Raw genomic sequence first — 17,550 nt, 5'->3', positions numbered from 1 at the left:
GTGTTTGAGTTCGTTGAGGTAAGATCTCCGCAGGTGAAAACATGAACACACTGGATAGCCGTAATAGTACAAAATGAAGTTGTGCTTCTGATGAATTGAGGCACTGACACTGTTTTTCATGTTTGATACTGTAAAGCTGCTTGCTTTTAAGCAATCTATTGAATAAAGTGCTATATACAGTGGTGTGAAAAAGTGCTTGTCCCCTTCCTGATTTTTTATTTTTTTGCATGTTTGTCACACTTTAATGTTTCAGATCATCAAACTAATTTACATATGAATCAAAGATAATACAAATAAACACAACATGCCGTTTTTAAATGAAGGTTTTTATTATGAAGGGAAAACAAAATCCAAATCCATATGGCCCTGTGTGTCTCGTTCAGCTGTGTGTATTTAAACAACTCTGTCTCATAGCTTCTTTGCTTGGTGTTTAGTTGTTCTGAAGCCAGTTGCCTGAGTAAGTGTTCTCTATCTCTGAGACTTTTTCATTTTTCTCTTACCTGTGGATTATTCCTTCTCTGTTATTTTTTGTGGACTTTCTCATCTTTGGCATGCCCATTTGGACAGTTTTTTTGAGAACTTCTTTTGCTGTTTTTGCTTCAGCTGTGGATTTTTTGTTACTTGAACTTTTATTAAAAACTTATTCTGCATCTCAACTTCTCCAAAGTACGTCTTACTGTTGCATTCACCATTCTCCATTGGCTCAAGGATTGGGAGTCTGACTCTCACGCTGGAGACCTGAGGTCTAGTCCCTGCTCTGACAGAAACCAACACATCCAGAGCAAGTTGACTGTAACTACTTAACATTATTTTATTTATCCACTGTATTGACAAGACCTTTATGAAGGATATTGGTTTACTTGTGGCATTTTTGGGCACTTGTGCTTCACTGAGACTTTTTGTAGACTTTTGATTTATTACAATGTTGAGGTGTTCAGTTTTATTTTGATTTTAGAAAATAAACATGATTTCTCATCAGTCAAATCAATTGTTTATTTTTACTGGCATTTCTCTCGGGTATCGAAGACTAGAGCATCTCTGAGCCTACATTTAGCATGAGTAAAATACTAAAGTAATGTTAAAATCAGATGCTCCAGTATTTTTTTACTCAAGTTGTATTAGAATTTGTCACTTTTAACTTGTAATGGGAGTGATTTTTTGCTGTCAGGTATTCCTGCTTTTACTCAAGTATGGTTTTCAGGTTCTCTTTACACCTCTGCTCTTTCCACAGCGACAACTTCTAAAACTTCTCGCCTTTTCGCCTTCTCTTGAGTGTGAACTTTCATGTGGGCTGCAAGTTGACCTTTAAATCTGAAACTCTTTCCACACTGCACACATGTAAAAGGCTTCTCTCCAGTGTGAATATTCATGTGTTCCCTAAGGTTTTGTTCTCGTTTGAAGCCATTCCCGCACAGACTGCAGGTGTAAGGCTTTTCTCCAGTGTGAGTTCTCATGTGGACTTTAAGGTTTCCTTTATGTGTAAAACTCTGTCTACACTGTTGACAGGTGAAAGGTTTCTCTCCAGTGTGAGTTCTCATGTGGACTTCAAGGTTTCCTTTTCCACGGATACTCTTTCCACACTGTTCACAGGCGAATGGACTCTCTCCAGTGTGATTTCTCATGTGGACTATAAGGTTTCCTTTTACAGTGAAACTCTCTCCACACTCTTGACAGGTGAAAGGTTTCTCTCCAGTGTGAATTCTCATGTGGACTATGAGGCTTCCTTTTTGACTGAAACTCTTTCCACATTGTTTGCAGGTGTGAGGCTTTTCTCCAGTGTGAGCTCTCATGTGAACTTTAAGGCTTCCTTTATGTGTAAAACTCTGTCCACATTGCTGGCAGGTGAAAGGTTTCTCTCCAGTGTGAATTCTCATGTGGATTTCAAGGTTTCCTTTTCCACTGATACTCTTTCCACACTGTTCACAGGCGAATGGACTCTCTCCAGTGTGAATTCTCATGTGGGCTGTAAGGCTTCCTTTTTGACTGAAAGTCTTTCCACACTGTTGGCAGATATAAGGCTTTTCTCCAGTGTGAATTCTCATGTGGACTTTAAGGTTACCTTTATGTGTAAAACTCTGTCCACACTGTTGGCAGGTGTAAGCTTTCTCTTGAGTGTGAACTTTCATGTGGGCTGCAAGGTTTCCTTTAAGTGTGAAACTCTTTCCACACTGTTGGCAGGTGTAAGGCTTTTCTCCAGTGTGAATTCTCATGTGGACTTGAAGGTTTCTATGTTGATCAAAACTCTTTCCACACTGTTGGCAGGTGAAATAACTTTCAGTTCCTGTTTTTTGAGCTTTTTTTTGTGAGGAACACTTTTTAGCCTGTGTCAATCTTTCTCCAGTCATGAAATCATGATGTTTATTGTAATGGTTTTTCTCTTCCTCCCTTTCATTAAGTTCATGACTCGCCTCTTTCAGCGGCATCAGTTCTAGGACAAAAACAGACATAAAACAATTGAGACATTTAATGCATCAAAACCAAAAACATGTATGCTCTATACCAGGGGTGTCCAAACTTTTTTAAAAGGGGGCCAGATTCGATAATAGGGATTTTAAGCAACAGCTGTCGATGGAACAGCAACGGCGACCGAAAGTAAACTTTCAACTGCCGTAGCTAAAGAACGCAAAAATCGCTAAGCAACAACAAAGAGGACAGCGTGGATCATTTAATCATTTTTACATAGTAAACAATACATTACATTAGGGATGCACGATTTATCGCGATAAAATCGCACGCAATATGGCAAAGGCTGCGATTATTTAATGCGTAGCTTGTCAGAGCCTTACGGCTCTGTGATCAGTAGTAAATGCTTCTCCATCTGAAAGCTAGAGGGCGCTCTTGCTCAGAAAATCATGCCCTGCAGCAGAAGAAGATAACACGCATCATATCGCTGTAGCTGAATAAACAGAAGATTGAAATGCTTTGATTAATTAAACATGACTAATAAACACACGACTGCCTTATTCTGTGTAAGAAGCCACATCATCTCACAGAAGGATGCTAAACTCGTTATGAAGTGAGTTTGGAGTAAAAACATGTTATTAAATGTTGTCTTTTGTTGGACAATATGTTAATAAATACTTCTCGTGTTTGAAAAAGTTTGACGCGTGTTGCTTTTTCAAATGTACATTATAAACGACTCAAACTCGCAGTGCTTTCAGATGGATTAGCATTTGGAGCCATAGTTCATTGACAAGCTGCGCAAAAAAAAAAAAAAAAAAATCGCAGCCTTTGCGATTTCATAATCGCACTAAGAATCGCGTTTAAACGATAATCGCGTTAAAGTTCAATGTTATTTTTCGTATTGTACGATATATCGTGCAGCCCTACATTAAATGTAAATAAAAGCAATATATATTGCATCTTTTGTTTCTTAAAAAACATTACAGATTTGACAAAAGCTTGAGCTGACAGCAGAGTGGTTTTAGGTAGGACAGAGATGTAAGTTTATTACACAAACAATATCTGTAAAACTTTTATCAACCTCATTTAAAAAGTACTCTAATTAGATCACCGCAGGTAAAACCAGACATGGCACCTCACTACATGGTAAAAGGTTAAAATATTGTTATAGTTTGGCATAATAACTATGTTTTATTTCCTCTTTCCATATTGTGAATAATAAATGTGTAACATGTTAATTTGCTTGTTACACAATGGACCCTAACTTGTTGTAATAATTATTTGACATAGCCTACTTTAACACTCAGAATTATTCCTTAGCATCCTCACGTAGCCTACTAAACTGCATTTTCAAATTGTTTGCGTGCTGGAGGTAGCCTACACTATTACGTTGTGTGCAGAGTGATGTTAAGCTAGCTGGTGAGAGAAAATGACACTATCAAAGAGTCTAAAGTGGAAAGTTGTCACTGAAAACAGGGCATACAAAGATGAATGGAAAGACAACTATGCATTCATATAGCTTTGTGAATGCAAAGCCGCTGAATGCGTTGTCGCTGTTTTCAAAGAATATAACACCGACACCGGACGGGAGCAGCGCGACGCTACAAAAGATAATAGAACCCATTATATATAATCAGTGATATTGTCTACGCTGGATGTGGCGCGGCGCGACAACACATTCCCGACAATAACCGGATTCCCCGTTCTGTTTCTGATATACAAACCTGGTTCCAAAAAAGTCACTGTACAAATTGTGAATAAAAACAGAATGCAATGATATGGAAGTTTCATATTTCAATATTTTATTCAGAATACAACATAGATGACATATCAAATGTTTAAACTGAGAAAATATATTATTTTAAAGGGGAAAATAAGTTGATTTTGAATTTCATGGCATCAACACAACTCAAAAAAGTTGGGACAAGGCCATGTTTACCACTGTGTGGCATCTTCCCTGAAAGAGACAATGTCTGGATGGGAGCATATGTTGTTCTAGAACTTGGATATACCTTTCAGCATTGATGGTGCCTTTCCAGATGTGTAAACTGCCCATGCCACACGCACTCATGCAACCCCATACCATCAGAGATGCAGGCTTCTGAACTGAGCGCTGATAACAACTTGGGTTGTCCTTGTCCTCTTTAGTCCAGATAACATGGCGTCCCAGCTTTCCAAAAAGAACTTCAAATTTTGATTCATCTGACCACAGAACAGTTTTCCACTTTGCCACAGTCCATTTTCAATGAGCCTTGGCCCAGAGAAAACGCCTGCACTCCTGGATCATGTTTAGATATGGCTTCTTTTTTGACCTATAGAGTTTTAGCCGGTAACGGCAAATGGCACAGTGGATTGTGTTCACCGACAATGTTTTCTGGAAGTATTCTTGAGCCCATGTTGTGATTTCCATTACAGTGGCATTCCTGTATGTGATGCAGTGCCGTAGACTTGTGCCGATATTTGGTAATGCGATATATCGCGATAATGAATATGCACGGTATTGTTATCATGGGCATTTCAAAATACTGTAAATAATAATTTATTACCAATTATTACAATTTTAATAATGCATATAAGAATACTTTCCCCATCAACTGTATAAAAATACAACACTGCTGTATTCTGCGTCAAAAGAACACATGCTCAGATGTAAACAAGCCCAACGTGCATGAGAAGCACATGGCGGAATGAGTGAAGGAGACGAGCTGAATTAAATTGCGTGTTCACTCTCTGACAGCAGAGGGCACTGATGGAACAGCAGAGTGGGGTTACCCCGGAAATCCCATAAACAAAGCAACTGAGCTGGTGAAGATTTTAAAATGCCTCAAACAAATTTGATACCGTCACATGCCTACAGTGCCGTCTAAGGGCCTGAAGATCACGGGCATCCAGTATGGTTTTCCGGCCTTGACCCTTACGCACAAAGATTGTTCCAGATTCTCTGAATCTTTGGATGATATTATGCACTGTAGATGATGATAACTTCAAACTCTTTGCAATTTTTCTCTGAGAAACTCCTTTCTGATATTGCTCCACTATTTTTCACCACAGCATTGGGGAAATTGGTGATCCTCTGCCCATCTTGACTTCTGAGAGACACTGCCACTCTGATTCCCCTTTCCACCAGCATGAACCAGGTACTAGTTCAGAGCTAGTGCTAGTGCCAGTTCGGAGTTGGTTCAACTGACGAGCCTTGTAAGAACGGGTTTGCCTTTCCACGGGCTAGAGAGCCAGCATAGAGCCAGGTCTTACGTCACTATATATGTCTCATATTTCACAGCAAAGCTAGCGCCGCAGCGCCGAATTCAATCACACCAGGCTCGTTTGAGATGCATCGCCTTCCCGTAGGGCGATCGGCGCATGACATCAAAGCTCCGCGAGAACGATCCAAAAGCACAAGGAGTCGTATGCTGTACAAACGCTCCCACGGATCCGCGGCACCCGCCAAATCGGCCCGCGCTGCTCCGATGCATCTCAAACAAGCCTTCTATCAACAATCATGGATGTTTCACTACTGTTGATGCTCATGACTTTGCGAACCTACATCGTCATCCAAACACGGCTTGCCGTAATTTGTATATAGACGGAGATTACAATCGAGCTGCATTAGCTCGATTAGCTGCTATTTCATAAATGGCGGCCACAAGTTCCTTGTTGGTCACGGTAACCCCGCCCCCAGCCCCTGACGCAAGCGGTTCTTACTTCTAGCCCAGCAATGTTTTGGTGCTTCTTACGAACCACTTTTCCTGGTTCGGAGCTGGTGCTTTGTGTGTCGAAAGACAAAGAACTGATTTGAAACTTGGCTCTGGCTCCGAACCAGCACTCAAACCACCATGGTGGAAAAGGAGTATCAGAGGCTCTTTTTATACCCAATCATGTTGCCAATTGACCTAATAAGTTGCAAATTGGTCCTCCAGCTGTTCCTTATATGTATATTCAACTTTTCCGGCCTCTTATTGCTACTAGGGCTGGACGATATGGCCAAAATTTATATCACGATATAATTCTTAATTTCGGTCGATACGATATAATTCCGATATCGATATGAACTATATAATAGCCCCAGAAAAACTGCCAAGAACGGCCACAACGGATGTCTGTACCTACAAACGTCTGAAAAATGAATTTGCCAAATCTATGAAATCTCTTCCTATAAAACTATATAGGATTTTAGAAATAAAAACAGTACAAATTTATGTTCAGCTTTTATTTGTATTTAGCCTTCATACAAACATAAAAATAAACATAAGACTCACTCACTTTAGTAATATTAATATCTTTAACAATAAACTATAACGTAGGCTGATTTTATTATTCTTAAAGGGTCATGAAACCCCAAAACACTTTTTTTGAGATGTAAACAGATATGTATAGGCTGCACATCATTGAAAACACTAAAGGTACTCAATGTTATTCATAAGTGAAAAATAGTTATTTTTGCATTTTTCATAGCGATTTCTGTCTTCCTGTTTCAAAAGCTGAGTCGGAGCAACATCACAAAATCGGCCCAAGTATGGGCATGGTCGAACATGCTGACGTAGACCGTTTTGAGCGAATCTCGACATATATTCATGACATAAAGCTCATTTAATCCAATCACTGCGCTGTAGTATGCATAAGATATAATTGCAGTATTATGCATGAGGAAGCATCACTTCTCTTGGAAGTGGATTGTTTTGCTGTAATCTACCAGCACAAATGGAAAATATGTTCGCATGAGATCGCATTACAGCGGAGAATTCAAATAACACAAAAGTGCTGCTCGTTCACCTCTGCCTGCTCTAGCTGCGTTCAAATACGCAAGCCGTAGGCTGTTTACCTCAGCACAGCACGTGTGTTGTTTGTATTTTGCTCGCGATGCGGTCAAAACTGGAGTTTGAATACGAACCCATGAAAAATACAATTGTTTTTATGATATACAGGCGGAGCGCGCATATGCTTGGTTTCTGCGCGGAGCTCCGCGATGAGTTTAATAACACTAGCCACGTGACACATAGCTCATACAGAATAAAGTATCCGTGTTTAAAGTTTTTATTTCACACATTCTCCTGCACCAAACATTAACCAGCACGGTGTAGTTATGCACACATATTTTCATCAAGTTGTGGAAGCTTGTTCCGTCGCATTTACATCAGGTGTACTCATTGTGTAAAACTTGCCGCGTTCGCGTTTGATCTTAGCTGAGCACTGGCTGGTGGCTGCGTGTCTCTGTGGTGTACGTCATCACGCAAATAGCCAATCGCGTTCTGCTCTTTCTAAAGGCTGCGCCTCAAGTCAGTGATGCTGTAATGTCTATATCGAAATACCGGAAATGTGTTTAAAAATCATATCACCGTTATCGAAAAAAATTATATCGCGATATATATTGATATTGAATTATTGTCCACCCCTAATTGCTACCTGTCCCAACTTTTTCGGAATGTGTAGCTCTAATGAAATCCAAAATAAGCCAATATTTGGCATGACATTTCAAAATGTCTCACTTTCAACATTTGATATGTTGCCTATATTCTATTGTGAATAAAATATAAATTTGTGAGATTTGTAAATTATTGCATTCCTTTTTCATTCACAATTTGTACAGTGTCCCAACTTTTTTTGGAATCGAGTTTGTAGTCCAAGTGCTTTGCAATGGTCGTTTTGTTCAGTCTAGACAGCTTTTAGCTGTTGCAGCGTGTCTGGTATAAGTTAGTAGACACGGTGATAATAAAGCACCACGAGTCAAGGATCTATTTCAGAACCGGATGCTATTCAAATAATCTGGCTGTGGGCGCGGGCCAGATATTATTGCTGGCGGGCCAGTTTTGGCCCAAGGGCCGCCTATTGCGACCACTCCTTTATGGTATTTAGTCTATAAACACTTTTAATATAAATACGAATGCACAAAACTGCAAGTCATAAAAATAATAAAGACCAAATTACAGACTATTTTTTTCTATTGAGCATGAACAGAAAAAATCTTTTCCATTGTTCTCTATTCAGAAGATGATATTGGGTTTATTGTTTCAGAAAATAATTGTTTTGGCAACTTCTGTAATATTCTGTAAGATTATATCTCTATTTCTGTAGAGCTGGACATTTTAATAATGATCAATTTCAGCTTTGAGAATAAAACCAACCTTTTTGTTCCTCAGTATCTTCATGTTTCACACTGAATGTTTCTTCAATCTTCATGTCTTCATTCTCATCTCTAATAATTATCTTCATAATTTCAGTCTCTTCTTTAATAAACTCAATCTTCATGTCTTCAGTCTCCTCTTTAATAAACGCCATCTTTAAGAAGAGAATTCTTAACAGAGTTAATGGTCTTAAATGACCGGCTGGACAACAACAACAACACTAATGCTTAAAATTAATAAACTTCATATTTAGACAGTTATGATCTACATTTGGTATTCAAAGAATTATAATTATATTTAAATGATTACTCTTTGATGAAAACATGATCAGTTTGTTTGTTAGTGTTTGTTGTTGTCGTTCATGTTCACTGTTTGAGCAGCACGAGTCGTGATTCACTGAATCATTTCTCAGTGTTTGATTCAATTGACTCGGAGTTGAAAAGTTCAGTTTCTCCATCATTACTCTCCAGAGACTGAACTCGAGTTCATCCCTGCATCCCAATGTGCATACTATCCACCCTAAATAGTATTGAAAATGACTAATGTCACATACTATTTAGGATGGATAGTATGAACATTGAGACGCAGCCCATGATAAACTTATTTATGAAATATATAGAGAGAAATGAGACGCAGGTTTACTGTTTCTCATCAGTGGATATGAGTTTTACTCACACAAATATCCTTCATTAGAGTTAGATAAAGAATCACAACGTTACAATAAATAGTGTATAAACTCATTTCACATCGCTTTTAAAACTATTAAAAACCATTAAAACTATTTCTGTCGATTAAATTCTTAAAACAAACCTTTCTTCAGCAGAATCACAGCAGATGCAGGAGCTCGGCGCAGTCTTGTGACGTCATGTCGTCACTCCAAAATAAAAGTCCTGTTCAGACGCTGCATCGTCTACAATCACAGAAGTGCATTGAAATCTAACTATTTTACCAGGTAATCTTTGTATTAACATTAAAACAGTGACAAATAAGATACAAACAAACGTGTTAAAAAGGTTGTGTTGTTTGAGTTCATAAAGCAGAGTTTATTCATGTGTCCGAATTGAAACACATTTAATTGAAACACATTTAAACTCAGTGTGTTTTACCAATATATAAAATGTGGTTTTTGTTTAAACATGGGTGTAAAATGTGTAAAAAGTTATCTTTCAAGGATAAGTTTAAGTAAAAGAAGTAATCAATATTAAATGTAATTCATTCAATACCAAAAATTATTGGTAAAAGGTTCAGTCAAATTAAAAATGTAATCTTTCACATATTTTTACATATAATTAAATCAATAGCAAATAAAGTCTTCAATGTCAAGGGTCATTTGTGTGAGTTGCTGCCTATGTAGTGATTCAAATTCTGTGATGCTCTTAAAAGAGACTGTCGGTTCTGTTTTGTGCTTTTATGTGGTTGTCACCAAATATCTATATTTCATAGGTGTGTACTTCAGATGCGTGGATCACGGTATCCGCGGGGCGGTAATAAAAAATAACTGTCAATTAAATGCAGGCGGGACACAGGTGGATGAGACAAAAATCATGAATGTTTTGAGTTTAAAGGGATAGTACTGAACTAAACAAAAGTCACCTACATCTTGGATGCCCTGGGAGTAGCTAAGATAAACATCAAATTTTCATTTTGGGGTGAACTATCCCTTTAATAAAGACTCAAACTCTCATTTCATGGTAAAACGCAATGAATGTGCATCACGCTTACTTTCCTTTTCAAAAACAGCATCTCTCTTCAGGGAAAACCAATAAAGGAAAACATTTGTCCTAGTGGACATTATAGAACGCATAGGAATAAAATCTACATGAGATATTGCTCAATTCTTCGTCAGATACTAATTGCGGGATAACTTGTTAAGCAGCAATGAAGGCAAAACAAATCTGAGAGAAATTTTAAAAAATGTGAATTTTTAAAAAAAAAAAGCGAAGGAAAGAAAAGTACCGCATGGGAGCGTTTTAGTGGAGTAGTTAACTAATCAAGTGTTGGGTATATGATATGCAGCATATGAAACACAGTATATATTTGATAATACTGACTTTGGAAAATGTCAATTAAAATGAATACAGAAGCAATGGCCTGTTTTCAGAAGAATGAAGAAATATAACTGAATAAAACACTAGTGTAGCTTTTGTTAAAACATACAATAAAACACATTAGCGCTTTACCAATGTCTATGAATTATGAGCTGACATGACTGAGATTTAAGAAGAGTTTAAGTTAGTATTGAGTTTACACTCTATAAATCCTCCTTTGTGTTGCTATTTAAAGTCAGTCTGTCTCTCTAAGTGTGAAAGTGCTTACTGTGTCAGCAGCAATGGAAAACACAATAAATAAAATGGATGTAAATGAAATCTAGTTAATTATTTCATATGCAAGTTTTAAGTGAGTAATTACTTGCATTACTGTGCTAACTAGCTGAAGAGGCTAGTCAGCCGATAATATATTATATATATTTATTTTTAAGGTGAAGTAGTTACATTGTAATTAGAAAAAGCTCTGGGTAATATTAATTAATTAATAAAAACAATAAAACAATGTATGGTTAAAGTCCCCTTGTAGTCAATTATTTTATCCCTTAAAACTCATCTTTGATCACCATCCATATATGGCTCTGATCCATTCCAGTCTGACGAGGTCAAAATTAAAGCAGAGACTGAATTTAATTTACTTTATTATGACCTGGCAAATGTATTCAACTATACAGTAAATGAACACTACAGGCCATACCAAGATTGTTTAACTGAGCTTATTAACATCACCAGAAGATGAGCAAATTGTGCTATTTGGCATAAATAACATGCAATATATGTTCAATGTAAGGAGAATGATAAATCCCAGTTATGTCATTTTGGATAAAAATGAAGTCCTCTGGTTGTAATATAACACTTTAGAGTTATATATTTTAATAATAATAATAATAATACATTTTACTTATAAAGCACTTTACATTTTAAAGAAAATCTAATATTCATTGTCACTTTAATATTCTCTGTCACAAACAGATAAGCCATAGTTTGCATGGGAATTAAGTTTAAATGCAAAAACTTAAGAAACTTACTTGCTGAATAAACTTCAATATGGAGATTGTGTAGAATACATAACAAAAGAATCAGCTTACAGAGAACATTAGCAAAAACAAATTAGTTTGGTACACCATCTATGTACATATTGTTTGTCTTAAATAATTCTGACTTTAAGTACAGAATTTGTTAAAGTACATGTCATAAAACAATCTGTTGGCACAGAACATTTTAAATCTATGTTGTTTTAATAGAACAAAAACTTGAGCACATTGCTAGTAACATTTCAAACTTCGAAGGATTGTATTACATTTAAAACCTTAGAAAGGCCAGCAACAGGGACCAGGGTTTCTGCTGAAATTTCAGCCTTGGCATTTCACGCAGCCTTGCCCCTCGTGGATAACTGTATCTGCACAGTTTCGGCAGCCAGAAAAAAGTCTTAGAATTTCTAATATCATTAATTATCATTATGTCCCCCTATAGTCAATAATTTTATCCCTTAATACTCATCTTTGATCACTGAAATTACATATTTAAACACTTTTTCCTGTGAAAAAAATCCTCGACTCTACTTCGTTTAGTATAAACAGAGCTTTTTTTTCCCCCTTTTCAAAAAATGTCTGCGTACACATGGTCGTTTTCAGATTTATCCATTTTGGAACCCAGTTTTAAAAAAAAAATAGCAGTTTCAGGCTCCCAAAACACCAGATCTGCCTGACAGTCGGATCTCAACAACCCCACACAGCTCCGTATGGACTGGATCTCAGTATGCACAGAACCAATATGCAAATTAGCCCTGCACCAGCTCAGAGACCCTCTTGGTCAACTTTTACTCAAGTTACTGTAATAAACGCAGCATACAGGTATTGCTCTTTACAACTTTGGACCCACAGCAGTAATTAATATGATTAGCCTTTTGCTTCACTACGTTATCAAGCAGGTAATAATGTGTTGCACAGCCATGTTCCCACTCGCCATCTCTAAAAATATAATCAAGGGATTATAGTTCATCATAACATCATAATATACATATTACATCATATACACGATTCACCCCCCATATTGCTAAATGTACATATGTTCAGGCATGGCTTCTTGTTAGACACCCCTACTTTGCATCATAGTAATGATATGCTAAAGCCTGCTTGCACACCAGTTACAAGGTAGCTTGTGACGTCAGAAAATACCAGCAATTTCAAACTGCATTTTTTTTTTCTTTGGTTAACTGGACTTTTAAGGTGAAAATACTCAGGAATGGTATTGACTTATGAATTTGCACATGGTTTGTCTGAAAGCATATTAAAACACCATATAGACATATAAACAACATTAAAAATGTGATTTTCACCACGGGGTATTTAAGTAATATCATTTTTACCATTAACACAAATATCTTTTCTAATTTTTCATTGTTTCAAAACTAACTATGTATAACCCCAGCTCTTGTCATAGGAATAGCCTTAGTGTTAAGGAACGAAGGAGGCAGACGAAGGCAGATATACAAATGTAAACAGGGTTTAATCCAACAAGCAGGCAGAAGCGCAACAGTGTGCTACAAACACAAACCATAACCGACAAGGAACACAGAACAGGCAGGAACTTAAATACACAGATAATGATTACAAAACGGGAACAGCTGACAAGACTTAACTAATGGGAAACCGTGGTGACTAACGAGGATTAATGCAGACAACTCACAAAAGTGTGACAAATACCTCTGTGCACAGAAAACAAACCATAAATGGTAGCATGCTTTGTCTTCAGGATAGCATCACTGAGGTTAGGGTATCATGGTCCTGGGCAGTTAGGGTACTGTGTCTCTTTAGGCACAAAGCTTTCAGGTATCACCATGTCCTTTACAATTAAGTCTTGTGGAAGATTTTCAGGAATTCTCTTGCACCCCAAAAAGTACTCTGCCATTTTAATGACTGCTGATGCTGTCTCATTTGATGGTCATATGTCATCATCCCTCTCTTGTTCCTTCTTCTCAAGGTCCTCTATTTCTTCAGGACTTGCAATTGAATTTCCTCTTCCTCTGACGGATGCTCCTGGAATACCCACCACATGCATAAATATCTGTGGACACAACTCAATCTGTGTTTACTGCCCATACAGTGACAGTGCCATATTCCAGACATTGTGTCAAATGTTACTATAACTCGCCCATGCAAGCTGACACCAGTTGTCTTTTAGGTTAGTAAATACTGAAAAGTATATGTATGTCTGTGACAGGCCATATCCCCCCATAACACAATCAACTAGAGTTGGGTATTGCGACCAATTTGGCGATTCAATTCTTGTTTGTGTGGTTTTGACACAAATCGACTAGTTATAAATATTTAATTTTAAATGTTAGTTTTACAGACATGTAATTCATTTTTAATATAAATGCTGGTAACTGAAACCCTCCTACTTAACTATATTAATGAAATACACAAACAACCAGGCCCACACAATTGTTTAATTACTTTTTGTTTGAATAACAAACATTGTGACAACAGTGAAATTCATTAACACATTGAAACATGTTTAAGAAAATTAAACATGTGATGGTGACATATGAGTCTGTTGCCCTGGATGTCCAGCTGTCACAGGTAAGGGCAACTCTTTCTGCCGACAGGAGAGACGCTGTGACATTGCTCTTAAAGGAGTAGTCCACTTTTAAGTACACTTTTCCTGATAAATTTACTCACCCCCATGTCATCCAAGATGTTCATGTCTTTCTTTCGTCAGTCGAAAAGAAATTAAGGTTTTTGATGAAAACATTCCAGGATTATTCTCCTTATAGTGTATTTCAATGGCTATCAACAGGATGAAGGTCCATATTACAGTTTCAGTGCAGCTTCAAGCAGGGGCGTAAATTTCATCTGACAGTAGGGGGGGACAATAAACATAAAATTTCTTAAGAGCAATTTTTGAAGGGGACACAAATAACACAGCCAAAATTTTACTTATAAAGAATATATGTAATGTTACACAGAAGAAAACCTACTATTATTAGTGTAGCATAGAGACTGCCATTATGCTCATTGTTTCTCATTTGGTTCAATGAAAAAACTGACTAAATTGGCCAAAATATTCTTCAAAATTATTTATTTATTTATTTATTTTATTTTATTTTATTTTTTTGAAGTTGTTTACAACCAAGTCACCAAAATACGATGAATACCAAAGTCCCTTTTAGTCTTTGTGAATACACACGGAGCATAACCGAACACACAACAGTAAATCTGTTAGCCTTATTACAGTTCACATATTCTTATCACAGTGTTAATTGTTGTTGGTGTGGGTGACTCATCTTATAATATCCAACAAGCTAGGTAACATTATAATCGCTAAAATAGCGGACTCACGGCAAAATAAAATCATCAGTTATCATCTTTTTTGTTGTTGTTATGACTAATTACTCAGCACCGTCAGCATTAAAGAGAAAATAATCACTTCATCCGATGTTTTTGAATAAAATAGCCTTGAGAGCCGACTTACTGGAACTCATCTCTCTGTAGAACTGTTCTCTCCCGCCGGCGCCGCCGGACTTCTACAGAATCTAAACACACGCGAGTGTGACGTGCGCGGTGGACCAAACCACTGTGAGGCAAGGGAGGGGTGACTCAAAATGTTTCTAAACTTAAAACGCCCGTTTGCGTTTGTATTGCTGACCCCCCTGTCCCCCCCCCGCGATTTACGCCCCTGGCTTCAAGGGCTTTAAACGATACCAGATGAGAAATAAGGGTCTTATCTAGCGAATTGATCTGTCATTTTCGGAAAAAATACAACCGTTTAAGCTTTATAAACAAAATATCAAATATCACGTTCAGTATATTGAACGTACTTTCCGCTTCCGCATTCTTCATAACGCTTACGTTGAATTTCCTACGCCTTCCCTATTCTACTTACGGAAAAAAACGAAACTGGCGCCGCGTTTGTTCCGTAAGTCTAAAGTCATTTTGTCTAAAGACGCAGTGTCTAGTGGTGGTGGAGGAATGTAACGCTGTGCAGAGAATGTTCTTTGAAGATGGTGGCATTCAGTTCCAGGGTCTTCACTCCTGGCTGCAATCTTTGCCACGTCTCTACAAACTTCTGACGCGCAGTATATTTTACCCAGAAGCAGAGATTTAATTACATGGACTGACTGGCACTCTTGGCCCATGTAGTTCATTTGGAATGAGTATCGCAGAAAGCTTTAAATCTCAGGTGAATATCTCGGCCATTTCTAAATGGGAGCTATTTAAATATGAATGTAGGAAATTTTCTGTAAAATTTGGGAAAAATTTAATTTCTGTTAAAAATTAGGAAATTATTGATTTAATTTAAAAAAAAAAAAAAAAAAAATACATTTTAAAGAATACTTCCCCTGGAGAGGATGACAAGGAATCTCTTTAATTTATAAACCAATCTGGATGAACTCTTTCTAGAGAAAGCAAGGGGCACATTTATTAGATCAAGAGCAAAGTAGCTTGAGTTTGGGGGAAAATTCTGCTTTTTTGTAACCTAGAGAAGAAATCTCTTCTCTTTATATTAATAATACATTATTTAATGACCCTTTTTTGATTTCTTACCATGTATTTAAATTTGATCAAAATCTTTATACCTCTTCTTTTGACTCTAATGCTTCATCCTAGTTTTTTCATAAAATTCGATCTGTGATTCCTAAAATGAATGACCACAACAGAGAACTTTGTGAGGAACCCTTTAATATAGATGATCTTTATAATATAGTAAAAAGAATGCCAAATAACAAATCCCCAGGGCCGGACGGGTTACCCTTTGAATTTTTTTAAGTCTTTTGGGACTTTATTAAGCATCTTCTTTACGAAGCTTATTGAGTGTGCATTAAAAGGTGAATTGGCAGAATCAATGAAACAAGGCCTCATCTCTCTTATTCCCAAACCTAATAAGGATAACAAATTTTTAGATAATTGGTGCCTGATCACCCTTTTGAATCCTGATTATAGGTTATTGGCTTCTGTATATGCTGAAAAGATCAAATCTTGTTTAGCAGACATAATTTCTAACACTCAATCTGGTTTTTAAAAGGTAGACATATCTCTAGTAATATTATTAATTATAGATTATTCTGAATTTATAAACAAAGAGGCGTTAATTTGGTTTATCGACTTCTATAAAGCTTTTGATACAGTTGAGCATTCCTTTATTTTTGAAGACCTTTCTAAGTTTGGTTTTGGTAAAATGATTCAAAGGAATTAATAGTTGTGTCTCCTTTGCTTTTGGCATTTTCCCCAGATTTTCTGTGGATTGAGGTATTGGTCAGGGATGCCCCATCACCTTTTCTTTTTCTGTTGGGTGCCGAGCTACTAAGCTTGCATATACAACACTCAAATATTGAAGGCATAAATATTGGAGAGAATCCTTTAATAATTAGTCAGTTAGCAGTTAGTCTGTTTCTTAAAAATGAATCACAATTCAATGTTGCCATAAGTAAGTTTAATCTTTGTATGTATATGATTCAGATCAAGTTTCTGTCTATGGCATTACAGTTAAACGGCGTGTAAAATATCTTGGTGTCGACAGGTTCAGAACATCTTCATTACAATTTTCAGCCAAGGTTAGATAAAACTAAGAAAATACTATGTTGCTGGCTGCAAAGAGACGGTAGAGTCCTGCTGAGGCTGAGGAAATATCACACCTAGTTTACCCTGCTCCTTCACTTTATATTGATATTGATAATAAAACTATTAAATCTGTTGACTTTCTGTTGTTCCGTTTTATTTGGAGAAATAAAATAATGTGTTCGGAGGAAATCCTTGGTAAGAAGTTACAAGGAGGGTGTCTTATTGCTTTAGATTTACAAACTATCAACCAGACATTCAAAATTAACTGGATTAAGAGTTGTGTTTCTAATAATGGATTACCCTGGTTTTGGATCCCTAACCTTATCTTCAAACACTGTGGTGTTTAATGGCCTTAAATTCTTACTATCTTGTAATATTAAGTGCAGCAAATTACCTATCAAACTCTCGAATTTCCACAAA

The 17,550-nt window shown here is 36.9% G+C and overlaps 1 protein-coding gene across 1 annotated transcript; it reads right to left on the bottom strand.

Moving 5' to 3' along the window:
- Window positions 1–310: 310 nt before the first annotated feature.
- LOC125252760 (gastrula zinc finger protein XlCGF57.1-like) lies at window positions 311–9,482 on the bottom strand. The gene is made up of 3 exons (XM_048166362.1): window positions 9,333–9,482; window positions 8,523–8,676; window positions 311–2,428 (listed from the first exon to the last, which is right to left on the bottom strand). The coding sequence occupies exons 2-3, from the start codon at window positions 8,674–8,676 to the stop codon at window positions 1,209–1,211; spliced, it is 1,374 nt and encodes a 457-aa protein (XP_048022319.1). The 5' UTR covers window positions 9,333–9,482; the 3' UTR covers window positions 311–1,208.
- Between the last annotated feature and the right edge of the window lie 8,068 nt (window positions 9,483–17,550).

This window comes from Megalobrama amblycephala, linkage group LG1 (assembly GCF_018812025.1).
Source record: "Megalobrama amblycephala isolate DHTTF-2021 linkage group LG1, ASM1881202v1, whole genome shotgun sequence".
NCBI classification, from domain to species: Eukaryota; Metazoa; Chordata; class Actinopteri; order Cypriniformes; family Xenocyprididae; genus Megalobrama; species Megalobrama amblycephala.
The sequence above is the reverse complement of the archived record's forward strand: the minus strand, read 5'-3'. Positions and strand labels throughout refer to the sequence as shown.

Excerpts from the sequence above, each read along its gene's own strand:
- LOC125252760 (XM_048166362.1), bottom strand. The coding sequence starts at position 8,676 with ATGGCGTTTATTAAAGAGGAGACTGAAGACATGAAGATTGAGTTTATT. Across the intron at positions 2,429-8,522 it reads AGATACTGAGGAACAAAAAG|AACTGATGCCGCTGAAAGAG; the intron begins GTTGGTTTTATT and ends TTTTTGTCCTAG.